Source organism: Python bivittatus, unplaced genomic scaffold (assembly GCF_059951505.1).
Source record: "Python bivittatus isolate LINGU-HERP-01145 unplaced genomic scaffold, Pbiv_v1 ctg000440_np1212, whole genome shotgun sequence".
In the NCBI taxonomy this organism is placed as follows: domain Eukaryota; kingdom Metazoa; phylum Chordata; class Lepidosauria; order Squamata; family Pythonidae; genus Python; species Python bivittatus.
Window position 1 is genome coordinate 6,378,429 of NW_028277063.1, and position 26,704 is coordinate 6,405,132.

Genomic DNA, 26,704 nt, shown 5'->3' on the forward strand with positions numbered 1-26,704 from the left:
GGTCTTCCAGGGGGAGGGCAAGAGAGGAAGTTAGAAATTTGGGTGGGTTTTTACATTCCTCTCTTCTGAATTGCTTCCCAACATTCTAGGGGAGATTAAAAAGTTCAGCCTTAGAGTACACACGTTGCATGCAGGAGCCCTCTGAGTCGCCTTTCAAATCACAGATCCTCCTGAGAACCTGCAACGCCACTACATTTAGTATAAAATACTGAGTTAGATGGGCAAATGTCTAATGTGGCACCAAACAGCTATCACTGTTCTTTATATTCCCTGTCCCTCCAAGCGACTTGATCCGAATCCCTTTTCCCCCATGCATGTCTAATTCCACCCCAACCACTTGCTAGCTATGCAAAGTTCCTTCCGCCCCACCATCCTCATGTCCCACATTCCCAGCTGCCTCAAAGCCTCCTGTCTCTCATCCCTGCACCAGCCTTTCTCTCTCTTCCTCTCTCTCTGGTTCTACTCCAGCTCCTAGCAACCAATGAAGGAGAAGGAAGAACCTGGTTACTATGACAGCTGCAAAAGGAGGCTGAAGGCTCTCAAAGACAGGAGCTCAAGGTCTCAGCAGCTGGACCCACAGCCTGCTTTCTTCTCTTTCCTCTGTGACAGCTATCCCACATCAAGAGATCTGAGTAAGAACATGGGCACCCTAGACTGCATTCATCACCTTTGAGATAACTTGCTTGATCCAGATTTGCCACCTTTCTTTCCGCAATTTGAAGAAACACACTCTGGGGTTGATTTAAGTCATGACTCTCCAAAGCTCTTAAGGCTCAAATGATTCTGCAAATTAGAACCAAATCAGATTTTGGTAGAATGGGCCCATCTTTTCAGGTGTAGCCTGCCACAGCAGTGTTCATGTTAACCCAGTGGTGGGCAACCTTTTGATGACTGAAGGCCATGTATTTACATTTTTCAGGTGGGCTGTAGGCCACAGTGGGCAAGACAGCCATTACGTGTTTAGGGCTATGTCAATGAAGTGGGTAAAACTTATTTCTGTGGGGTTTTCCTCCTGAGTTTTGGAGAAAGTCTGGAGATTTTCTTTATTCTTTAAACCCATTAAACTTCTTTACATGGCTTATAGCATTTATTGATTGATTGATTGATTGATTGATTGATTGTGCCTTCAAGTCAGCGTTGACTCTTGGCGACTGCCTGAACTAGTCCCTGCAGTTTTCTTGGCGAGATTTCAGAAGTGGTTTGCCATTGCCTTCTTCCCAGGGCTGAGAATGAGTGACTGGCTCAAGGTCACCCAGCTGGCTTTGTGCCTAAGGTGGGACTAGAATTCCCGGTCTCCCAGTTTCTAGCCTGATGGCTTAACCACTACACCAAGAGCTTCAATCTCTTCCATACTTCCTGAGAAGCCAAGCTGGTCCAGGCTGCCAGCTCTTACCACGTGGCAGATGTTAATCTGGGCAGAGGAGGAGAGATTTATTCTACAGATGTCACAGCCAGGAGGAGAGCAAAAAGGGCCTGGGTGGAGGAGGGGTCAGAAATGAGAGGAGAGATGATCCCTTTCTCCCTTTATAAATCAACCTCTTCCTAAGATCCTTTTTTTCCACTGCTGAAAAGATTGGGTACCAGGCAGATTCTGGCTGGGGACATGGCTACTGGACTGGGAACCACATCTCTCAGCACCATGCAGAACATCCTGGGACCGGCTTGCATCTTCTTGCGCAAGGGCATTGCTGAGAAGCAGGGGGTATGGGCCATCTAGTGGTGGCTGGGTCATGGGCATTGGTGGTATAGCCTTCCAGGGTAGGGGAAATGTGCTGGGCTGAACTTTTATTTTTTTTCAGTGAAAGAGCAATTAATCAAAAGTGGTCCAGGGCAGGATTGTAATATTCCCAGATCTCAGTCTCTGCCCTAGAGAATTTTGTTTTAATTTGAGATAGACAATAGAAATGGATCACAGGTCCAAACTCTGGGCAGAAAAACGTTGAAGTAGGACATGGGGGTGGGAGAGAGAGAATCCTGGGTTCTCTTCAAAAGAAATCTAGAGAAACATTCCCCAACCAGGTGATTTCAAAATGTACTGGGCTACAAGCCCCAACCAGTATGCCCAGAATGATGGATGTTGTAATTCAGCTGTACTGTAATTCAACAGCGGGAAGACAATAGGTAGGAGAAAGTTGACCTAGAGAGTTAGATTTTACAAATTGTTGTTAGAGAGAGGAAGGCAGTTGAAAAAGGCATTACTGCTCATGCTCTTATTTCCACTTTCACCTCTGGCAAATAGCACAGGTTTACAAACAGTGGCACTCGGTGTCTGTGACACTGAGATGACAGGAATATAAATATGCTCCATGTGAAGTGATGCCTATCTTGCAACTTCTGTTTGCCTTTCTAGTTGGAGGATTTGCCCCAGCTATTGAGCTTGAATACTAGCAAAGTTTACAAGAGAAAATATGAATCTTTTTGGCTTCTGTTGTGAGCAGCTTGGTCTAGGCTGTCTTCTCAGATGTTCTTCTTTATTTCCTAATCAAAGCATCCATTGTCTATCTCAACCTGTTCCAGAATCAATAGCTGGCAGGTATCTCAATTATCCTGAAGACTCACTCTCTACTGTACTTACTCATTGCATTGAGGAAGGATCTCTGAGGGATCCAGTGAATCAAAAAGCCCAGTGGTCTTAGCCTTTCCATCCCCAGATAGTTATTTGGGTTATAACCTGTTATTTTGGAATATTACTGATTTCTGGTCATTCAGTACAATAGTTTTTATTGGCCCAGGTTAAGAAAAGGCTTTGTTTAACACTCAAGTTGAATTGTTGTTGTTGGGCTCAGTTGGGTGGAGAGTTAAGTTTGGAACTATGGTGACTAGGTCCTTGATTTCTCCAGTCCCAGAAAAAGCAGCAGTTTTCTCTGAGTTTGGAATTGTGAGCCTCTGAGTTTCTTGTTTATATCCCTGTATTGCAGTGAATGTCTTTGCCACTTTTTTTACAGCAACGTGAACTGAGTGGAGATGAAATTGAAGGTAAGAGCAAACATCTGTTTGTACACATGTATGAATCTGAGCAGTATATTAAACTAGTGTTCCAAGATATTCTGAAGTCTTTTGGAATCTTAAGAAAGATAATTATAGTAATGGGACATCAATAGCAGATAATCTTCCCTGAAAAAGTTTGCCATCCCCTATCGGTGTTCCCCTGGAGACTGCTAGAAAAGAGAAACATCAATTGTGTGCTCACTGAATTCATAAAAAGGGATAGTGAGGAAACTGTCTTTCTTGACCTTCTATTTGTAGTCCAATTTATCAAAATAAACCCAGAATTGGCTTAATTGTTTTCTCAGTAAATGTAGCTTCTGTGGGAGGTCCCCAAGTAGGAAATTGACATAGAATGCATGAAGCAGAAGCTATTATTATTATTATTATTATTATTATTATTATTACTATTATTATTATTATTATTATTATTATTATTGAGACTCATGGGATAAGTTCATGTAACATGCTTGCTTGTTTATCAATCAAACAAACAATTAATTAATTGCATTTCTGTGCCATTCTCCAAAATGGCTCCAAGCTAACTGCTAAATCCAGGTTAACAAGGCTGATATGCCCAAGCAAGCAAATCATATTATGGCTTATGTGGTGACCTGGTTCACACAATACACTAAGGGCTGAGCTCCCACAACACACTGAAGCTTAAACTAGTCAAGCATGTTGTGGAAGCCCAGCCATGATTTCATTTGATTCTTCATCATCCTCATCATCCTCATCCTCATCCTCATCCAAAAACAGAGCTCCGTGAAGCCTTTCAGGAGTTTGACAAGGACAAAGATGGATATATCAGCTGCAAAGATTTGGGCAACCTCATGAGAACAATGGGGTATATGCCGACTGAGATGGAACTCATAGAGCTCTCTCAACAGATCAACATGAATCGTAAGTGCTTACTGGGAAGAGTGAGGGAAACCTAAATCCAAGACTCTCCAGATGTCTCTGGACTCCAACCCCTGTCAGTCCCAGTAATCACAGCCAATAGTGAGTGATGGGAAGTATACTCCAACAACAGTTGGAGATCTAGGGGTTCCCAGTTACTGACTTAACTTGGCGGTCAGTTGGCTATGAAGGGAAAGCTCCTAATTCTGAAGGAAGTTGGATCTTTCATTAAGGGGAGTTACTATAAACTTTTGGAAACCATGGTGTAAATTGATTAAGACTTAATAGTCTGGTTCAGATTTACTGGACAACCTTGGCCAGTGATTGCCTCTCAGGGACAAATTACACATGATGCTAAATATAAGTTGTTTAATTTTGATCTTTTTTTAAATGTGCAAAGATCAGCTACTGAAGGTGAGATGATTGCAGCAGAAAGGAGAGTTTCCCCTTTACTGCTGTACTACAATCCTAGTAAAAATCTTCTCTTCTGAAACAGCTATTTGCATTGGGAAGAAAGCTCCCTTTGTTTTGTTTCCAACCTAAAATAATGGCTAAAGGAAAACTTTGTATAAGGACCACAGAAGTCAAAAGGCTGATATTACTTCCTTCTCCCCTAGCCCTCCTCATTTTCAGGAAAGATAATGGGAAATGACAAGTATATTTCTTCTGAGCTCATTGCAGAAAAGTTGGGATTAGAACATCACATCATTTTTTTTAAAAAGTGTATTTATTCCTCCTTGTGATATAAATGATCTCATATGGGCTCCTACTCAGATATTTACCAAATCCAGAATTAAATTATTTAAATGATGCTTTGGGACTCACCCTGGTCAACAGGTAGGAAGTGGGAGGAGGTTCAGAATTGATCTGTTTCCTATTACTTTCTCCTCAATACTCAGCTCTAGATATTAATCAGGGAACTGAAGGGGAAGGCAAGTTATCTAGATAATCTTGGTTAGTTTGTTTTTAAGTCCACTTTAAGCAGTAAACTTCACTTGTCTCATTGCAGTTGGGGGACATGTAGCTTTTGAAGACTTTGTTGAATTGATGGCCCCAAAACTGCTGGCAGAAACAGCGGGCATGATTGGCCTTCAAGAGATGAGGGACGCCTTCAAGGAGGTAAAAAGAGATGGCAGGGCACAGGAGTTAGCACTTTGATCTGGAACGGAAAGGTGGATTAGATGGGCTCTTTTATGTTTATTCCCCAATTTCTCCATCTGAGCAAAACTCCATCCAGACCAGCATCTTCTATATGGAATTACCAGGATCCACAAACAAGATATAAGGACAATCTGCCCTTAACCACGGTTTCTGCCCAGTGTCTGGTTATCTGTAGGATGCTACCTCCTGTAGAGGGTAAAGAAAATGACCTTGACAGAGATAAACCAGATCCATTCCCTGAGAGACGAGGGGAGAAGTATGACTCAAACCCCAAAGAACCTGAGGGGAGGAGGAAATGGCTCAGACAGACTCCTCCTTAGTTCATAGGAGTATTTGGGGGAATAAAGCACAGTCAGACTTGCAAGATGCTGTTACTATAGCAAATATAATAAAATAATTTGAAACTTCCTTTGGAGTTACTTTTTTGGTCTGGTACACATAGTAGGGCTGACATCTCCTAGTGTGTTTATGTCTATAGATCATTGTTTCTCAACCTTGGCAACTTTAAGACATGTGGACTTCAACTCCCAGAATTCCCTAGCCAGCCATGCTGTAGATACTATAGACATGGACCCATGATATAGACTAAGGGTCAGGGCACATTTAAATACCCTCTGTAGATGCCTCTCTAACCACTCTTTAAAGACAGGTCTACATGAAGTACAGTAGTCTCCTTTTATTCCCAGACCATCACTGAGGCTAGTTAGCTGGTTATTTCTGATCCAGTGTGAAGGTAATGTCTTCCATGGGGATGACTGAGCTGATGACATAGAAGGGAGTAGGATATGTCCAGCTTGTGTTGGTTGCATTTGACTGGTGTGAGCAAGCCCCTACCCTCCAATCACTTGTGATGGATAGTGGTTGACAAGCCTGTATGTCATATTTACTCTCCTCTCCCAGATCGCCTGTAATGTGTGTTGGCAGGTGGGATGGTAAGTCACACAGGGTGGCAGCATTGACTGAAGTGAGAGGACTCTCTTCAACCATTTCAGCAGGTCCCAGACCCTCCATGTAGCTTGTCAGCAGGTTGTATGGGATATGGTGTCCATGTAAAGTAGGAGGAAAGAATCACTTCTGTTTCCTGCAACTCTTCTCCCAGGGTTTGATCCACAGAATGGAGTCATAGAGGCTGTCTTTGGTACAGGTGATGATATGATCACAAGTGGGAGCTATGCTGGCTGAAATGAGCCACTCTTTCAGCTCAGCCAGGGATGTCATTCATGATGTGTTGACAGCTGTGGTGGCACTGGCTTGAAGCAGGAGGATCTGTTGCAGCAGCCTCTAGTTATCTATCTAAATGTACCACCTTCCCCAGTCCCAACCAACATTAGACAGAGTGATTGTTAGACCTTTTTGTCCCATCAGCACAGGAATTGTCCAATCTCCACACATTCATTGCTCTGTAGTAAGCTGCCTTGTTAACAAGCACAAGTAGCAATTGGCTGGGTGTATCAAGCAAGTACTTTGTGCTGCCTCGTGGACTGGACAACAGCACATTCAATAGACTGTCTGGATAGATGTGATGCCCATGGTGCCCACAGATACTGACAGGCCTAACATCCTCTTTTCCTCAATAAAATTGCTTAGTCCTGTGTTCCCATTCAGAAGTCTGAAAGAGAATTCTGAGAGTTGCAGGTCCAACACATTTGGAAGAAACCAACTGGAGAAGGATGGTTTAGCCCCCTGGGAGCTACCTTGAAGGCTATATTCTTGTTGTAGTGAAATTAGATTTGCAAAATTTAAAAATTTCCCATTTAGTACAGGAAATGATCATGCTAGCTAGACGATGAGATTTGGAGTCCATACCTGGAGGATGCAAATGGTCTAAGAAAAAAGGCCTACTAGAATCTTGATAATTAAACCTGTAATGTCACCTATGGAGAGTTGAGGCTTCGAAATTAATGCTTTTCTAGCTAGTACAAAGGCACCTATTTCCAAGTGGTATCTCTATTTTCACATATTTATGAAAGCTATGTTCTTTCTAAATTGCACCAAAGGGTCCTGCTGTTAATATAAGATGGGAGATGATCACAGCCAGTCTCTGCACTGGCAGGGAGTGATTCCTGCAGTGGGGATCAAAGACTGGCCCCTTAATAGGTTCTGGGACCGAGAAATAGTCATTGCTCTCTCAGATGCCAATATTGGTCCACAGCTAGTCCTCCCTTTTGTTCTAGTATAGAAAAGGTGCATGGATAGTCCTAATTATTCTGGGTCTTCTTTCCAGTTTGACACAAATGGGGATGGCAAGATCACTTTGGATGAGCTTCATCAGACCATGCAACGGTTGATGAGTGAGAGGCTGACCCCTCGAGAGATTGCAGATGTGGTGAAGGAAGCTGACGTTAATGGAGACGGGACTGTGGATTTTGAAGGTGATATCTGGCAATATAAACTGATGGAGAGAGATTACAGGCTTAGGAAAATCAGGCTGAGAGATTAAAGCATTAAAGCTCTAGGGAGATAGGATTTAGAAGCACAGAGTGACAAGATACAGGCTTAAATGGGTTTGGATAATAGATTTAGAAAGTTATTACATTATTTCAGTTTCATGGAGATTGAAGCTTGACTGCAATTTCCCCCCATCCAGATGATATTCTTGAGGTTTGAAAGGCAAAGGTAAATATTAGAATAATATTTCCCACTAAGCTGTGTATTTTCCCTTTCTTTTGAAGAGTTTAATGTGTTCTACCTTTAAAATGTAAAAAACAGGTAGATACCGGTGGCACCTCAATTCATTATTTTCCCCATTCCTTTTGCACTATTATACTGATTTACATACCAAGAAGATATTTGTTGCAAGAGATAGAAAAAAAATCTTTTGAACTGACTGCTGAATGAGGGGGTGATATGAGCTGGAGATCATCAGTTTGGAAAGATTAGTCACTTCCAGCAGAAAATCAGAAGATACCATCTTAGGATGAAGACTCTACGTATGTGGCAGTTCCATAGTTGTATGACACGCACACAGGAAATTTGATCTGTACCTAATCAGGCAACACAATAAATTTAATTTACTGTTTTTAGAACAGCTTTCTAGTCCTTAACATCTGCAAAAAGAGACCCCCAATTGCTTTCTCTCCCCTGTTATCACATTCCTGTCAGTTAAGTTCAGATCAGGGACAGAAACCAGTCCAGGCCACTAAGCAAACTTCATGGATTTATTAATTTAATAATTAATATAACATTAAAACAGCCAGGGCTAGCACAAGCATGCTAACATTATCTCATGGTATTTCCCTTACAGAATTTGTCTGGATGATGTCACGCTGATGCAACCACCCACCTCCCCCTGCTTTCAAGGACTGAAAATACACACTGCACTTTAAAACAAACGTGTGTGGATCAATTATGTAGAGTCCGTAGTGTGTGGTGAAATTGCTGGACTAGGGGCTCTTCCTCACAGCCCATTAATGTGCATTCCTCCAGTCCTTGAGATGGCAAAAAAAAAAAAAAAAGTATGCTGGCATAATTTGCCCTACTCCAATAGTCAAATTCTAATCTGCTTCAGTAAGGAGGCTTGTGAAGATCCTGCCTTTACAGCTTAACTGGATGGGCAGCAATTAATTCAGTGTTGTCCAAACTTGGCCACTTTAAGATGAGTGGTCATCTTAACATGCTGGCTGGGGAATTCTGGGAGTTGAAGTCCACTCATCTTAAAGTGGCCAAGTTTGGACAAAACTGAATTAGTGGACTCCCCTGACTTTGTTTCCCATCCCACCCAATGTCACAAGCCAGAGGAAAAAAACCCCACCAATTGCTCTCCTTCAAATCCAGAGAGGCAAAGTTAAGAGTGAGGGAAGGTGTCTGGCAGAGTGGCTTTAGACACCTTTCGAGTTGCCCAAATGACAGGTTATTCGAGTTGAGATGCTCCCTCCTGGTAACCTGATACTCAGACTATTTTTGAACACCAATCTACCCATCCTCTGGAAGACCAGGGGACCTGTGTTAACAAACAGCCCAGTTGAAAAGTTGGTGGGATGGAAGAAAGGTGCAGGATGAAGTGGGAGAGAATTTGCATGGGGCATTGAGAGAACTTCCTCCTGCTTCATCTTGGGCCTGTTCATCCCACCAAATTATCAACCAAGTTATATTTGGATATAGTTTTACCAGTTTTCCAGACAACCTGTAGACTAGTGTCCAAAAATATCTCAGTGGACAGGTCAGTGGGACAGAGGAGGCATGTGAGTTGAAGAGGAAGGGAGCTTGCAGGGCACATCAAAGGAGCTTCTTCCTAGTTCAACCATTGTCCATCCCACCGACCAATCAACCAGGCTACTTTTGGATACAGGTCGACTGATCTTCCTGTCACTCACGCTAGAAGAGGACAGGAGGATTTCAGCTGCCAAGTATCCAAAGCACTAAGTGTTGCAAGGTAACGGCAATGCTGGCAGCATTTGTCCACTGCTAGCAGCCCCCACATGTATCCCATGGAATACACAAAATAGCTTTGGAGATGCAAAAGGAGGCCTCCATTCCTCAAAGAAATGAAGGCAGTAGAAAGCATAGCTGTGTAAGACCCCTTATTAGCAGAAGCCGTGGAAAACCTGTAATGCACATATTTGGAACAGAACCGGCAATCCACAACTAGCAAAACCCAGCTCTCATTTCTAGTTTAAATTGACCTTGTAGACAGTGCTAGCCCTGTTTTTTTAAACAGAGATTTCTCACTTTTTCCAAAGACTGCTAAATGCATATTAAAAACGGAATCCAATGGTGTTCCAGAAGAATGCTAAAACTGTGTATATAAGAAGCTATGTAATGCCTGACTGGTGCTCTGCAAAACACTGGTCAGGCATCAGTAGGCAGATGCCTCTGTGGAAGCCAGGCGCCCAATCCCTCCTTCAGCCCCAGTCAAAATGTTCAGGGAAGGCAGTGGAAAGAGGACAGGGGCCCAAGGTTGTGTTCACAGCACCTGAGAGTGGCTAATAGGAACCAGGTAGATACAGCCCCTGAAACATCTCAAGGAGTCATCATAGAACGTTCACATAGGAAGACTTGGGTCAGAAGAAGAAAACCACTACTAATCAACTGGAATTGCTAAAGACAAACGCCTTCATAGTAGGCTGGGGATGAGATGAAGAAGCATTGTGAAAACATGTCCTCTAAAAATGGTTAGCAGAATATCTTCATGCCACAGTTAATCATAAGTATGGATGATCCCAAGGACTGGGAAGACCCAGGTTCATCTACTCTTGGCCATGGAAATTCAGCAGGTGACTCTGGCCATCACACTCTCTCAGCCCAACTTAAACTGCTTTGAGTTCTATAATAAGAACAACAAACCCTGTCTGAACTGAGAAGTAAGGTTAAATAATACAATTTATAAAGGAGTCTAAGTGGAAGAAGGAATGTGTAGATTTCTTAAATTCTTCCCCCAATCATGGATGGACAACTTGCAATCCACATGGGCTTCCCAAACCCTTTTTTGTAGCTCAAGATTACATTGCTTAAGATCAACAACAAAACACCAACTGTCAGAGGTGCAACTGAAAATAGGGTTTTAAAGTCTTCACTAAATATAATGCAGCCATTTTCAATTAGCATCCATCCAGATCCCTATAAAAATGGCATTGCAACATCACTGCCATGTCCCTAAAACCATAAAAAAAAAAAATTATGTGCAGCCCCATCTGAAAAAGATTCCCCCTTAACCCCTGCTTTGCAAAACCTGTCAGAACTCAGGGTCCCCTTTTCTCATTTGTCATCATTCATCAAATCTGTCCCCCGCTCTCCCAACTAATGTACAATAAAATCTTCCTTATACAGAATTCTCTCAGGCTGTGAGTGGTAAATTTCCAACAATCCAACAACTGCCATTATCGGTCCACATCTGCAGAGGTCAGAAAAATAGTTCAACAACTCAAACTTGACCCTGACCAAAGTTATTTGCTTTAATCACTGCCCTGAAGAAAAGCATATGGGCAGGAATAAAGAGATTAAATGAAGAACTGACAGCTTCTGTACTTGAAAAATATGGAAACTTTTGAAAAGCTGTGCTGAGAACCTGAGCACCTGTATTTGAGTGTCACTACCCAGGAAAGGCACGTGGACCTTCTGAGGGGCCCAGCTTCTTGGTTAACCCAATCTGTTCCAAGGATTACAACTCCAGGCTGGCTGGCTTCCACCAATAACCTTTTGTAGATTAAGAGCTATGGGAATCAAAACAGCTGTTGCCAGTCCTCCTTTCCATCCCATGAATCACAACGCAGGCCCAGAAGAGAAGCTGATGATATCAAGGGCAAGCCAAGATAATTCCTGTCCCTAGAGCAGTGTTCCTCAACCTAAGCAACTTGAAGATATGTGGACTTCAGCTCCCAGAATTCCCCAGCCAGCATTCAGTTCTGCTCCTCAATACATGCTTTCAAGCTTGGCCACCACTCCACTCTCAGATGCTCAATTAGGAAAAGTAAGGGAGGATTTCTCAATGGCATCCTCACCCCCCCAATTCTTCTCTTTATCTCCCCTTATCTTAAAGAAAGGCTACAGGTTTTCAGAAAAGGAAAGGGGACATGGCCACCGTAATTTCAGTACTGCTGTGGCACCCAGTTCTTCCCACTCTGCAGATGGTTTTTCATTGTAGCCCACTAGCAAGAGAAAATCCCATTTGTCCTGATTACTGTCTTTAACCATTTTTAGCAGGACAGCTGGTTTTAATCCAGTTTAGTGCTGCCTGTATGTGTGGCGGTCCAGTTTGCTAATACATGAATGTCATTAAGCCCATTATATAAAGCCATAGCTCCCCTCTTTCTTCCCCCTTCATTCTGCCTGCAGTTCTGCCTTGCTTAAACAGGTCAATGCATGTTGGGAAGCAGCAGAAAGAAGCTGGTAACAAACCCACAAACACATTAAGTCTTCACTGCTGCTGCATCTCTGTATAAGGTAGCCTGGGAAACTGCCACAATCAGATGGCAGCTATGATGGCTTCATTCTCAGAGCAAAAAGAAAAGAAAAAGCAGATATAAAACGAGGAATCAACCATAAGATCAAGAAGATAAGAGAACAGAGGCTTTCTTGGCAAATTCCACTCTCCCAAATGATATAATGTGCATCCTGTAATAGACTGTAAAACTTATGGGAAGTTTTGGAATTTGGGAAAATGGGAAGACCAGGAAGATTCGGCAAATTATTTCCACTCCCTTTCTGTTGTGCATTGCTTCCTGTAGCACATCCGATCAGGTTGTGATGTTGATTGTGTCACTGATTATTAAAAGTTCACTGGAAATCAACCTAAATCCCATCCTTGGGAGAGGGCAATGGATGATTGCAGAATGATTGCAAGTGGGCTGTTTCCACCTCTGGTGCAGACAATGAATGGCCATCATAGAGTGTACATGTCTAAGATAGGCAATCTAACAGTGATGTTAAGAAGGAAACATGCAGCTGGATAGCATCATAGTGTTTCTCAACCTTGGCAACTTTAAGATGTGTGGACTTCAACTCCCTGGCTGGCTGAGGAATTCTGGGAGTTGAAGTCCACACATCTTAAAGTTGCCAAGGTTGAGAAACACTGATCTATACAATCCTATTAAAAAATATGGGACATTTAAACTCACCCAAGGACTCCAGAGTTGAGTGCCATGCCCAAGCAGGACCCTTGGCCAGCAAAAGGGCGAGGATTTTATTGCACATTTCTTCTTTTTCTTATTTAAATGTGCATGTACTCCTAAATCATGCTGGCTGGGGAATTCTGAGAGTTGAAGTCCACACATCTTAAAGTTGCCAAGTTTGAAAAACATTGATTTAAAAGAAGCCAAAAAAGGGGCCTAATTCTCAGGATACATCCGTATTCCCAGTGGGTTGATTCTGTCAGTGCAGATTGGCTTTCTCTCTAAGTTTTGGGAGGATTTTGTAAAATGAAGGACTCAGCTCCTGCTGGTTTTTATTTCTTGCTGGATTAGCACTGAACGAAGGAAGCATTTCCTCCCTACCTCATTCATACGTAGTCTTCCTGACCTTGAGCCAGCAGAAAAACACATGGCCACAATCTGCACTGCTCCCATAGCCAAGCTTTACTGTGCCTCAGCCACAAGGCTGAGGAGTGGTGCTGTCCTTACAGATTTAATGGAGGTCAGTTTCAGCCCAGTGATTAGTGGATTCTCTGGCTTCCTCCCCCTCCCTTCCAACATCACCAATTAGTTGGAAAAACAACTAGCAGTGGGCAGATCTTGGCAGGAGGAGTGCTCTTTCCAATTTCATTATGTGCCCATTCTATGTCCCACTGGCCAGTCAAATGGATTTGATTTGATTTTTGTTTTATTTTTGCCATACAACTATCAGACTCCTGGGAGAGAGCCACTTCGGTGTAGTGGTTAAGGCATCAGGCTAGAAACTAGGAGACCATGAGTTCTAGTCCCACCTTAGGCACAAACCATCTGTGTGACTTTGGGCCAGTCACGCTCTCAGCCCACGGTGTCAGACTTGGGCGACAAACAGGTTGGTCAATTCCTGTTGCAACCAACAGATCAACATTCAGTTGATCTGGAAAAAAAAAAGTGGACTCTGCACATGCAGGAAAAATGCTAGGATAAAAAAAAAACAACTATCAGTCTCCTGGGAGGACAATAGTCCATGTCAAGTCCAAACAACAAAACAAAATCCAAGATGTCAATTGGGACGGAGCTGGCATGTAGTTTGATAACTTCTTCCTACATCCTCTCACTGCCTCATATGTTCTAATGACTGATCAGCAAGAACTTTTTTTTTTTGGTTATAGGATTATACTTCTATAATTCTCCTGGAAGACTGATAATCCTATGGCAAGAACACACATGCACAATCCTCATTCCTAGCTGATAGGTCTACTTCAAACAAACTAGATGTCCAATCTCTTTTGCAGTCCAATCCAATGTGGTCATAGAGGGTAATGCCCAGTTAAAGGACAGGAAAATAATATTCCTATATTTAAAAAAAAAAAATCAGTCTTCCAGGAGATCCTACAGTTCGGCAAACCCAGGAGAGAGTTTTGACAAATGACTAAGCCTCCTGGTCTTGCCATTCATCCAAACCCAGATCATCCCCAGTGCAAACTCACATTAAGAAGAGTGACTGGTAGATATTTTCCTGCTGTTGGGTTGGAGGGAAACGAAGTTGGGGTACCCACCAATCCCCTTTTTAATGAGTCCTATATATGATAAACAAAGGCACCAACATTTGGTTGCATCCTGCCTGTGGCAGAATAAGGATCAGCAAAGGGTTAGAAAATTCTATGCTGGTATAGTTTCCTGCCAGTTCAAGGACTGGCAAATAGCAGATTAACTTGGCTGTAAGCAACAGCCTTCAGCCATTACTGAAAATTCTTTTGAGAAAGAAAACACGGAAGAAGCTAAAAAGAAGCCAAGATGATATAAGCTAACCTACTGAAACCCATCTGGATTTGGAGTAGATCATCAAGGCTTTCCAAAACCCAATAGTTTAGACTATTATTAAATAATTGCAATTAAGAAAGTTTGAGATAACCAGGAATGGACTAACAGTGACAACAAATAAAATACTAGGTACCTATTCCATCTTTCCCTTTTTAATGGATCTTCTGTGATAGAACAAAGAGTGGAAGCCTGGTAGGAAAACACAGGAGGTTTAACAAATGTAATACAATGATATCTAGACCTCCTGTTAGAACCTGGCCTGGAAACACCTACGATGCTAGAAAAAATGGAATGGTCTTTAATAAATGTAAATTCCATCAGGGCCTCCATAAAATCCGTCTCCACAGCTCCGAGTGAAGCAGATCTCGCTCTTTTCGGATCCCGAGTAGCACACTCTGGTTCTCATGAGCACGCCGGATCAGGTAAGGGATAACCTCTTCCACCGATCCGTATGGGATGGATTTATAGATGGCATAACCTGCTTGACCTACACTTGGAGAGAGGGTAAAAACCAAGTAAGAGAAAGGAGGTGAATATCACAGGAAGAAGGGAGAAAGTGAGAAAGAGTCAAGAAGAGCATGGAGCAAGACTCACCTAGTGCCAAGGAAACCTGATCACACATGCCCAGCAGCTGCCCAAAGCTAATGGGTCCAACATTTTTGTCAATGCCCATCTCTGACATCCTTAAATGGATAAAACAAGCAAAGACAGCAATGGGCATGAATTTAGTATAGAGTAGAAAGCATAAACTGTACGCTAGAAGACAATTCCAGCTTAAGCATGAGTTCATTGGCAGGTTTTCATCAAGGAGATGGACATCCTAAAACTCTCCAGGTATTATTATTATTAGATTTTTTATTCTGCCTGTTTCATATATAACTCAAGGAGGTGAACATACCTAATACTCTTGCCTCCTATTTTCCCCACAACAACAACCCTGTGAGGTGGTTGGGCTGAGAGAAAGTGATTGGCCCAAAGCCTCCCAGCCAGCTGTCATGCCTAAGGGAGGACTAGAACTCAAAGTCTCCTGGTTTCTAGGCCAGTGCCTTAACCATCACACCAAACTGATCCTCATGTTGCTGAACATCAACTTCCAGTAGCTCAGCCAATATGGCCAAAGGTGAGAGATTCTGGGAATTGTGACTCAACAAAATTTGGAGGGCCCTAGCCCCCCTCCCCCCACTTTATGCAAATCACTTACCCCAAAATATCAGTTTCATTGTTTTGCCATTTTTTATCTAATTTCCCACAACTTTGGGGAAAGCAAATGAACATTTGCCTTTACTTGTGCACTAACTGTTCTATGCCTCCAGTCATTTTGACCTTTCCCTCCCAGTTGTGTTAGTGTGAAAAACATGCCACCTCTTGAGCATGAGATGTGTGGCTCGACTGCAGATAAAGAAGTCTGAGACGTAGATGAAGATTGTACTGCTGCTGGCTGAGTCACAAAAGTAGCAGTGTCTCCCTAGAGCAAGAGAAAACAATTCGCTCCCCTGCCCCAAGAGTGGACAGATATGGGTCTCCAGACCCTTTCTTGCAGTCACTGGAGTTCCCCCTTAAAAAATGAACAAACCCTCTGGCACAAAGTGTTGTCTGCTTTCCTTTACATGTTCCATGGAGAGAAAGTAGGGAAGGCCTTTTATCTAAATCAGTGTTTCTCAACCTTCTCAGCCTTCAGTTGTATGGACCAACTCCCAGAATTCTCAGCAATGTCACTACTGACTAAATGCTCAAAGATGAAGTTTACGTATCTGGAGGGCACCCAGCTTGGGAAACACTGATCTAAATGAAAGTTTGCAAGGTCCCCAGCTTATTGCCTTGTAGTTTCCCTCCCTCTTGACTTTCAGGTGGCACCTTCTATGTGCAACCTGGAGAGCATTTAAGGAGGTGGTTGGGATTTGTTCACAGAATCATGCAACATTTTAGTAGATGTCCCTCCTCACCCCTTTTGCACCTACTATACCTTTGCACAGCATGCATCACAGAGGCTTCATTGTGTGTGGCCACAATCATCTCAAATCTTCCCTTGACTTGAGATGCTTGGTCCAAGCCAAAATCCAGACAACGCCGGTAACTGTTTGGCAAGGAAAGGAAAGAGGCGTTACTGTGGAAGGCGATTCCCAACAGAAAACTTACAAGTAGCACACAGCAGCACAAAGTCACAGCATGTAGGCTCTTCAAAGTTCCCTCCTTTGTTTCTTTTCCACAGGGGCTTCCATGTCAATAGGCTGCTTTTAATTTAATACCTGTGGATATATTAAAATAGCCCCACTAGGTAGATCAGACCATGAAATCAACTCCTCAGGAAGGCTGAAACAACTTTTACTGAGATTGGCTATAATATCAGAATCTTGCAAGTCGGATTATGCGGTATCTCCTCCTCCTTCTTATAGTTCAAGTGAATTAGGGAGGTGTCTTGTCTGAAATGCTTCCAAATGTTGTCTGGATGTTCTGGATTTAAAAAATGTTTCAGCCCCTTTTGTTTAGGCAACAGCTTCTGTGTATGTCCATCAAGGTCATCTTCCTTACTCTCCACAACTCCATATGTACAACAGATAATAAGATAATAATAAAAAGAGATAATAATCCAGATAATAAGAGAGTTCTCTCTAACCTTTTATTCTATACTTTCTTTCTTCCTTCTCATCCATCCACAACCAATGTCACAAACTCCTACTCAGTTATCAGTGGCTATTGATTTTAATTTTGAGGTAGTCTGTCAAAAGTCCAAGCCACTGAGTCATTGGATTGTTCTGGGGTTCTCCACCTGAGGTTTTATTCATCTCTCCCAATCTCATGGTACCAAAATCTGCAATGCCTTGGTCTCTGGGTCATGAGTGATGCAGCTGTGGCTACATAAGTATCAAGAAAGACTTGAATGAGAGGAAGACTAATCTTTCCCTGCATCATATTCAGGGCCTTCAAAACAGAAGAACAGTTCTGTTGAAAAGGTCCTCACCTTTCATTGGTAGCCTCCCAGCTGGGCTGTACAGGATCCAGGTATCCCTTTTCCTTTGCCAATTTCCGTTCTTTGTCCAGATAAGCCCCCCGGACCAGCTTCACTCCAAAACATACACCCAAGCGTTCTGCGAGGGTCACATCCTGTTTTAGGCGCTCCAAAGTGTCCTGGAGGAAAACAAAAGTAGTCAACAACAAAACAATTACTATGGAATATTAAGAGAGTCCCCTAACAGCACTCAGTTGTTATGATTAGAGTGGATGTTTTTGATTCCCAGGAAGTATGATGAATAACATGGGGGGGGGGGGAGATTCTAGAAATGAAGACCCACCTTGAGATATGCTTGATATGTGTTCCAAATCCATGGCTGTTGGGTGTTCCAAGCAGCCATCATTGCCATGGTGACTAGTGTCAGGGCAGGGTTGATATAAGTATATTCTGCATCTACCAGAACACGGACTCCTTTTTGTACAGCATACTATATGGGAGAAGAAAGGCTACATGATTCATAAAGAAGACATGTGACAGGTGATCTAGCCTTCAGGTACTTGGGTTGTTGAAGGTTTTACTTAGTTCTATTCAGTCCTCCAGAAACCACTGAGATTTAAGAATATACTACAGTAAACAACTACAGATTCCTAAAAGCCCCTTCCCCAAAACCAACAGTGATAACAGGCATCTGTAAGGCACTTCCCCCCAACTGTAGAGATGTGGAACATCACACTGCTCATGGATATTTTCAAGCAGCAGCCAAAAGAATCAGATACATCGTGTAGAAGGGTTTATAATTTTTAAATGTGCTTAGTTAAAACCTGGGCTACACTTTGGTGGGAGATATTCACTTTTATTTCTGTCTATTTTTTTACTAGAGCTACAAAAAATCTGTCTCTTTGCTCCCATCTAATGGTCATTTGGGTTTGCGCAGCCCAAATACAGTACTCTTAATCTTCACTATTCCTTCCTCTACCTATTTCTGTTTGTTAAGTAAATGTAAAGACATATTTGATTATCTAAAAGAAACTAAACCTGATAATGTCTAAAGCAGAGATAGGTAATATTGTGCTCTGAAAATATTTTGGATTACAACTCCCAGATTCCTCTGACATTGGCCATGCTGGTTGGGCTGATGGTAGGTCAGCTCCAGCAGCGGTGGCTGCTCAGGTTGAGGAAGAGTGGCCTACAGGGTCCTGCATGGAGAATGGAAGAATGCACCATAATACTATTTGAAAAATTCTTGGATTCCCTCCTCATGCTTTGTTTGTGGTACCACTTGCATCTAACCACAGCACAAACGTGTCTTGGCAACATCATTTGCCTGCCATGCTCCCCATAACATTGCCTTCATCTTGTCTTCAGCCTTTGCATCAGAGAAGTTTAACTCATTCTTGCGACTTCTGATTTTAAAGTCACAGTTCCCTTCTTTAGCTTAGCTATTCACAGCAGTTTTAAGGTGTGTAATCTCTGATGTGGTTTGTCAATTATTTTTGTTGGGGGTACCATCTATTGGCCACTTCAGGCTGGTGTGGACACATCCCCTTTCCTCAAATCATTGGCATTCTTCTCTGTTGCCATTCTTTTTCTTCCCCTCCATGTAGAAAGAGGTGGACACATCTGCTTGTTTTCCTATGCAGCTCCCTTCTTTGACATGTGTGATAAAGTAGGAGAGGTAGGCCATCTGTCAAAGCTTGCCATCTCCCCAAGTTTAATCCAGCCCATCCTGATTAGTGGATGGTTTCCCACCAGCTGGTGACATTCAGAAAGCAGGAGGGCAGCAAAACCATGGTGGTTCACCAAGTGCTTTGCTTCACACAACCTACTCCCATGATATCAGGATACCACTATTTGGCACTAACCCAAACAAGAGGCAATAGGATAAAGATTAGCAAAGGGGACAGCAAATTTTATGCTGGATATGATTCAAGAATGGGCAAAGAATTCAATAGTGGGGAAAGGACCTGTGTCAGCCATACATTTCATCCTGTTACTCAGTTCAAACCAGAAGTATTTCTAATTTCCCACTGCAACTGCAATTCATTGTGATTCCCCTGTGTATTCAAGATATTGCCAACTTTTTGTCTTGCTTCTGAATCTGGGTCTTTAATATGATCTTGAGAAGGATACCATCCTACAACTCAAGGAATGCAATAGAGGCAGTACCCCAAGATTGAAAATCATTCCAGCAACCAAAGTAGACAATCTCACAATCACCTTTCTCTATCAGTGAAATCAGGATAAACAAAGCAAAAAACTAGCAGTTTTCTAGCCTTCTGCACAGAAGAGACTGCACAGGGAAGGGCAGGGAGGCTAAAAAAATCAAGTACAACACACACACACACCGAAAGGACAGGGCTCTGATCATGAGGTTGTGGCTGCCATCTTCACTTTTTAAACTCCCTATGGAAGCGAGAGCCTGTTGCCTGGGCCAGGTGCCCTCATTCCACCTAATGGTAAGGCCAGCCTTCATCTTGATTGCTGATGTTCAGCAAGGAACATATGTTACCACTGATATTTCCTATACTGTAAGGTTAAGCCTCTGTCAAAAGGGCAGCAATTATTGGGCCTCAACACTGGATCTGTTGTTGACAATGTAGGTTATAACTTGGGACAGAAATTCAAGCTTTAATGTTGCCAGAACAAGTTAATTTTAATTCATTTCGCTGCCTAAACCAATGTAAAAGTCACATGAGAAACTTCACTTAGTTTGGTACCTGTGCTACAGAATTCAGCCGCCTCAATGATTTTTGGAAATGCTGGTTTTCTTCTTGGGTCAAGCAGCTGAAGGACACTTCCTGGGGGTAATGGAGGAGGACAGACAAAATACACATTTCAAAAACAAATCATTCTCCATAAAGTGAGTGAAAAGGGCAGGATCCAAGCAAACATGGAAGCAGAAAGAGAGAAGGTAAAACGGGATCTGCTCACCTGTCCTGCCATGGCGGCCACGACTCTTTCGATGCTAAAGTCTGACATTCCCTTCTTCTCTTGTAAACACAGGGTAATTGTTTTCTGTGAAGAGAGAAAATAAATGCATCCAAATAAAATCAGAGTGTGTGTCTTCATTCTCATCCCAAACTGCAGAATTAGGAACCAAAATGCTGGCTGTGCTTTTTTAGATCCAAGGGAGTATCATAGCTTTGTAAATGTTCCACTTATACAAGACCTTCCCTGTAAGCAGAAATCTAGCACACTTACAGTCTCTTCTTGTTTAGCAACCACAATTCATTCCAGCAAAATGGTCACTAAGCGAAATGCTCATTAAGTGAAACATGAGACTTGAGAGAGAAGCACTGTGAAGATTGCTGGTTGTTGCTGTCTCATTTAGATAAAGTTCTCTTGTGCAGCAGCACCAGCGTTACTCTCCAGTGTGCGCTGTTGTTAGGCACAGAAATGTGGGTGTAAGTGGTGGAATTTTTTTTTTTTTTTACTACCATTTACTACTATTTATTACTGCCATATTTGTGAATGGTCACTGTCTAAGGTAGTTGCTAAACAAGGACTGGCTGTGTTGGACTACAGGTAGACCTTGCTTAACAACTGCCCTGTTTAGTGACCATTCAAAGTTACAGTGGCGCTGAAAAAGTAACTTTATGACCAGTCCTTACATTTACAACTATTGCAGCATCCCCATGATCATGTGATCGACATTCAGGAAGAGTCAGTGGAGAAGCCAGTAGTAAAATTGCAAGTCATGGTCACGTGATATCTCACTTAATGACCCATGGTGACTCACTTAACAACCAAATGGGAAATGATGTCATAGTCTGTCGCGGTCACGTGATGTTTTGCTTAGTAACTGCATCTCTTAGTGATGGAGTTCCCGGTCCCAGTTGTGGTCACTAAGTGAGGACTATATGTGATGTGGATTGAGTTAGTATAGGGTTTTTTTTCCTAAAGTGCTGAATTTAGTTTGACCAGTAAAAAAAAAAAAATCCTTCATGAACTTTCAGATATTGCATTCTTCACTTGCAGTGCAAAATGGCGCAGTCTAGCATCATTTTTTCCATGCACAAGGTGGGCTGTATTTTACTCAGAGCCCTTCATTCTAGATAATGCTACATACATATCTATCATTAGCAAAATAAGCATGCTGCATCCTGTGGTGACTTTGCAACCTTACAGTAGAAATGTGAGGGGAGGGTATTTGTTAACTGTATTTTGCAGATTATGTTTTGTTTTCCTTAGTTATGAGAATGAGCAGAGATACAGACGCCATTCCCATAACATGCTTAACCTTAGCCCCTAATCCTGTTAAATCTCCTTTCTGCTGGCATAGTTCCTGGTCAAAGGTCACAATCTGGGGGAATACAGTGTCCCCATCCACTTTTTTTAAAGAAGTACCCAGTATCCCATGAACCCTTGCATCACAAGAGCAGGGTCTAGGCTTCATGGTAACGATAGTGCCTTCCTGGCCAACCAGGACACAGCAGGCGTGGCTAAATTGGCCACATCAGCCAATCCGTGTTTGGGAGGCTCATTCCACACTGCCAGGCCTTAGCAGCGAGTGCTGCAATGGGGAATCTTGCATTTTCAGCTTCTCTTTCATTTCAGGCCATTTTCCTGGAGCCAGGAGGACTAGGTAGTGGCAACTGCCTGGATTTGGTTGTTTGCACAGCAAATCTAATTAGGCTGTGTTAATATTGTCTTCAAGTATAAACTAACTTCTTGTTCCCCACAGTTATCGCTTGACGCCATCCCACAATACTCACACAGAGTTCAGCTGCCATCAGTGCTGTCACCTTCAGTTGCATCATGGGATTGGGGGCACCCCCCACCGAGAGATCCAGGCAGGTAATCATGGATTGGGCATTCTTGTCATACCACCCTTCCCTGGTGAGGAGAGAGCAGAAGGGTGGCACTGGAACCCTTTCATATCTGGGTTTCAGTACTTCTGATGGACTTATTGATTGCTCACCAGCTCTTATCTACACGATGCTGCCCCTTCCTCTGGATTCGGTTCCATACGTTTGTCATGCTAGAGTGTGATGGAATAGTGGCATCTTCCCAAAGGGTCAAAACTGTAGGTCCCCAGAATTTCCAGCATGCATGTCCTGGTGGCTGGTATTCTGGGAGCTTGGTCCCATCACCACCCGGAGAATGCCATCTTGGGGATAGTTATTTGTTTGTTTGTTTGTTTATTTATTTATTTAGGTGCCTTCAAGTCAGTATTGATTCCTGGTGGCTGCCTGGACTAGTCCCTGCAAGGTTTTTCAGAATTGGCTTGCTATCGCCTCCTTCCTAGGGCTGAGAGAGAGTGACTGGCCCAAGGTCACACAGTTGGCTTTATGCCTAAGGCAGGACTAGAACTCACGGTTTCCTGGTATCTAGCCTGCTCCCTTAACCACTACACCAAAGTGGTTCTCCTTGGGGAAATGTTGACTAGGAATTCTGAAGATGGGGCCCTAAGACCTTGAGAGGGAAGCAGGTTGGGGAAGCCTGGCATATGCTGATAGTGGTGATCTCAGAGGGCTTTACATTAATGAATGGAGGATCAGACCATGAGTAACACTTAACCAGGAAAATTCAAAAGAGCCTCCAAGTCTCCCAGCAAAATTCCACTACCTGGAGGAAGGTTAGGGTATTCCTGCCCAAAAGACGGGCTTTATTTGGCTGGCTATTGTGGGAAACAGGCCTTTGGACTAGATGGACCTTCTTTTCACTGGACTCAGCAGAATCCCTTCTTATTCTCATTTAATTTTTTTTTCCAGTTCTGAGTAACAGGGTTCCATGTATTATATCAAATCTTGCTGCAGTTAAAGTGTGAGAAATTACCCTTAAAACCTGATAACCACTTCCTCAAAACAGAAAGCCAGGGTTGTAGATAGCTTTGTATTGTCTTAATACACACTGGAAACATCGGAAGAGGATGTGTGAATCATGTTTCCCTTCTTAAGCTGCAAACCTATGTGACTCTTTTCACCTTTTCAGCAGATCTGTGAGCTCTCCATATCTCTATAACACACCCCCTCATTGATTTGCAAGCCACAAACTGCCAACTAGCTAATTTGTTGTAAAGCAATCTTCCCCCACTCCAATGTCCACCATATGGGTTGGAAAACATTTGCCATCATCTCCCAGCTAGTAGATCCAGGAGATGATGTTTGAAGAACGATGTAATACAGGAAATGAGATATGCTCTTGTTTATCAGTAGAATAGTTATAATACACTTAAATTATGGGGGGATAGAGGCAAGGTAAATGCATCCATGAGCACAACTTTTAACAACTTTAGTCAAAATGTTATGCCTCTTGTAGCCTACAAAAATTCAGAGCTGCCATGGATACACCTCCCATGACCAAAACAGAATCCCAAAGATTCTAAAATAAATCCACATTTAGAATTACATAAAATATTCTCTCAGTCCCTTAATTTACTCTCATTCTTAAAATCTATACTCTCCCAATCTCTCTCTCCTCCAGTTTTTCTCCAGGATCACCTCTACTGTTAGGCAGGGTAAGACGGCTGTCTCAAGTGACATATGCTGATAAATGCAAAATGAATAGAACTCTATGTACCACCTCAGTTGTTATTGATCTCCCAAGTCACTATATAAACCTCAGGTATAGTGAAAAGCATATCCTGTAATAAAGTTGAAATAAGATTCAGTGGCCATCTGATCAAGCACCGGCAGATGTGTCAGATCACCATCTTGTGCTTTTTCCATCTGTGCAAAAACTCCTCTACTACTAGACTATCTACCAGCCCTCCATTCACCTATACTCACCCTTCTTTTTCCTCTCCTACATCTTCCTCTATGGGGACAGCAAGGAGAGGCCGGACCCCCAAATGTTGGAGTCGTTGCAGTGTTTCCTTGATCTCTTTGTGGGTCTCACCAGCCACAAATTGCCCATACAATGTAAGACGAAGTGCAGAGCTCCAGAGACGACGTCCCAGAATGTGTCGAGTGAGGGAAAGGAGCTTTGAGGGCAAAGAGAAATATAGGATATGTGGGCAATTTCCAGATGGGAAGCTGTATTTGCTTGGAAAGAGAATCTTGAGTAGGACTACCAGATTTGGCCTGAAAAAATCCAGATAATCACTAGATGGAAACAGACTTTTCTGTATCTCTTTCCCACCATCTAGTGATCATCTGGATTTTTGTAGTCTCAATGTGGTAGTCCGTCTTGAGATATCTAAAAAGTTAACAGATCAACTATAGATTAAAAGTTAACTCATTAATTACTACAGATTATTTCTTCCAATAAGAAAACAATTCGTGCATCTGAAACAATGGACTTTAGTCCACCAAAACAATGTGCCCCAATTGCCATCTGTCAGTCTTTACACCACAAAACCACTTATTAACTTGCAATCTATACAAGATGTCATAACTATCTTTAATCATTTGTGCGAGTGCCATAAGACTTATTTTGCATAAATTACTCAGTCCATGATTTATTCTAAAAACTCTTATCACCTCCCCAATCAATCGTGCACTCAGATTAAGTCATTGGAGCAAATTCCAGGGTCACGCTCAGCATAGAGAGATGAGAAGGAGGCTCCCAAAACTTAATAAATTAAGGTACATATTCATCATTTAAACTGACCTCCTTATAAGATCGTTAAAATTACTCTCTGGCACATACTTCCAAACGAACATCATGGAAACCCAAGATCACAGATGATGATTGAGAAGTGGGTTGTGGGTTAGATTAGGAGTCAAAATCTCACCTTAGGTGCTTTCTGCACCAACCATGGAGAAGAGCAGAGAAAGAAGACCAGCAGTCCACGAGTGAGTTCCCATTTGCTTTTGAGACGGAAAACCTTCCCATCATCCAGGTTCAGTGAACTACAAGAAGACTGGGGTTTCTTTGAAGCAGTTTGGGGGGCTGGCTTGGAAGATGAGGATTTCTGGATTGCCACCTGTGGGGCCCAGAGGGTTACTACCCTCCGGTGCAAGAAACGAACCCCACAATGCAGCATGCCACCAGCTCGGTCTGAAGGTCACAGTGCCACCTCTGAGAATGTAGCATCTGGCGTCTATCCCATTGTGTATGGAAGCAAGCTTGAAAGATGGGGAGGGTGGAGGAAAGAGTGCAAGTTCAAGCCAGTAAGGTGCAGCTTCAGCAGATTATTGGGGGTAGGTGGGAAGCAATTCACTAGGGCAGAAAACCTGCCAAGGAGAAGTCATTCATTAACATCAAGATTCCTGGCATTTCAACCCCATTGGTTTATTCTGTTCTTTTCTGCGACCGAGTAGTTTCCAGACCTGTTCAATTTCTTTTTCTATAATTCCCAGCCATTATGTTAGCAGGAAGATTATGGAAGGTGAAGACCAAAACATCTGAAGGCCACAGATTAGGGAAGGCTGCTTCATCCTATGTAATTCTAGTTTCTGTAGAACTGAAGTGGGCACTGATGTTCCTCCAGATATAGCCGGATTATATTCCAGAGCGGTGTTTCTCAGCCTGGGCAAGTTTAAGATGTGTGGACTTTGGCAAGTTTAAGATGTGTGGACTTCAATTCCCAGAATTCCCCAGCCAGGGGAATTCTGGGAGTTGAAGTCCACACATCTTAAACTTGCCAAGGTTGAGAAACACAACATTTGCCAAGTTGCCAGGGCTGCTAAGAATTGAAGACACTCCTTATGTGTTGGTCCTCACACATTTATTAGTATTATGACTAGATTCCATTTGTTCTCTTTACACTGACTTAGGCTTCACACATTTTGGATTCTATGCTGTACCTTAGTTCCCATTAATTCTATAACATAAACTGGTGGCCCTCCAAATATGGCAGATGAGAACCATTGTCAGCATCTCTAGCCAGCGGGGGGGAATGCTCTCTTGATAGGTACTTTTTGTAATGCACAACTGCTATTTATCTCATTTTACCAATTACCCATGCAAACCAAAACTGAAACTGTCATATGCACACGACCACTTTAAATTTAAAATGTTCTGAACCTGAAAGAGCTGTTTTGAGGGAGCTGTTTTGCGTTTGAAACAGCTTGTTTCAACCTTGCTGAAAGTGTTCTTTTCTGACCATTTTAGAATTGTCCAGGCCCTGTTTCAAGCTCAGAATACTTCTAGTAAGATCAAGAGTCGTTTTGCACTCAGAACATTCAAATTCCAAATGCTTCGCCCACTAATACTCAACAGAATTGGTGGATACCAGGTTGGGAAAGGCTAGCTGCAGACAGAGATGCTACCTCTAAGATGATTTGCTTTGACACATTATCAAGTAAGTCTTCCCTGTCCTTACAAATATGGCTGTGTTGGGAATATGTTTATGCATCTCTATTTCTATAACAGCATTCCTCTGTTCAGTGCCCTAACACCTCACTCCCTTTATAAAAAGATTATGTCTTTTGCAATTAGTACTAGCATCTATACT

The 26,704-nt window shown here is 42.6% G+C and overlaps 2 protein-coding genes across 3 annotated transcripts; one reads left to right on the forward strand and one right to left on the reverse strand.

The window, feature by feature from the left end:
- The first annotated feature begins 1,381 nt into the window (after positions 1-1,381).
- On the forward strand, positions 1,382-13,865 carry LOC103050771 (calcium-binding protein 5). Its single transcript, XM_007421431.3, has 6 exons — positions 1,382-1,702; positions 2,946-2,976; positions 3,745-3,888; positions 4,895-5,004; positions 7,271-7,418; positions 8,291-13,865. Exons 1-6 carry the CDS (start codon positions 1,604-1,606, stop codon positions 8,314-8,316), a joined length of 558 nt encoding a protein of 185 aa, XP_007421493.2. The 5' UTR covers positions 1,382-1,603; the 3' UTR covers positions 8,317-13,865.
- Positions 13,866-13,953: 88 nt separating this feature from the next.
- Positions 13,954-25,417, reverse strand: PRODH2 (proline dehydrogenase 2). 2 transcript variants are annotated; one of them, XM_007421455.4, is made up of 10 exons: positions 25,040-25,414; positions 24,093-24,286; positions 22,077-22,197; positions 20,293-20,376; positions 20,079-20,159; positions 17,702-17,848; positions 17,371-17,537; positions 16,375-16,485; positions 15,006-15,094; positions 13,954-14,898 (listed from the first exon to the last, which is right to left on the reverse strand). In XM_007421455.4, exons 1-10 carry the CDS (start codon positions 25,289-25,291, stop codon positions 14,729-14,731), a joined length of 1,416 nt encoding a protein of 471 aa, XP_007421517.1. In that variant the 5' UTR covers positions 25,292-25,414; the 3' UTR covers positions 13,954-14,728. The 2 variants fall into 2 exon arrangements, with proteins under 2 accessions (XP_007421517.1, XP_025027773.1); XM_025172005.2 differs by having other exon boundaries at positions 14,801-14,903; positions 25,040-25,417.
- Positions 25,418-26,704: the final 1,287 nt, after the last annotated feature.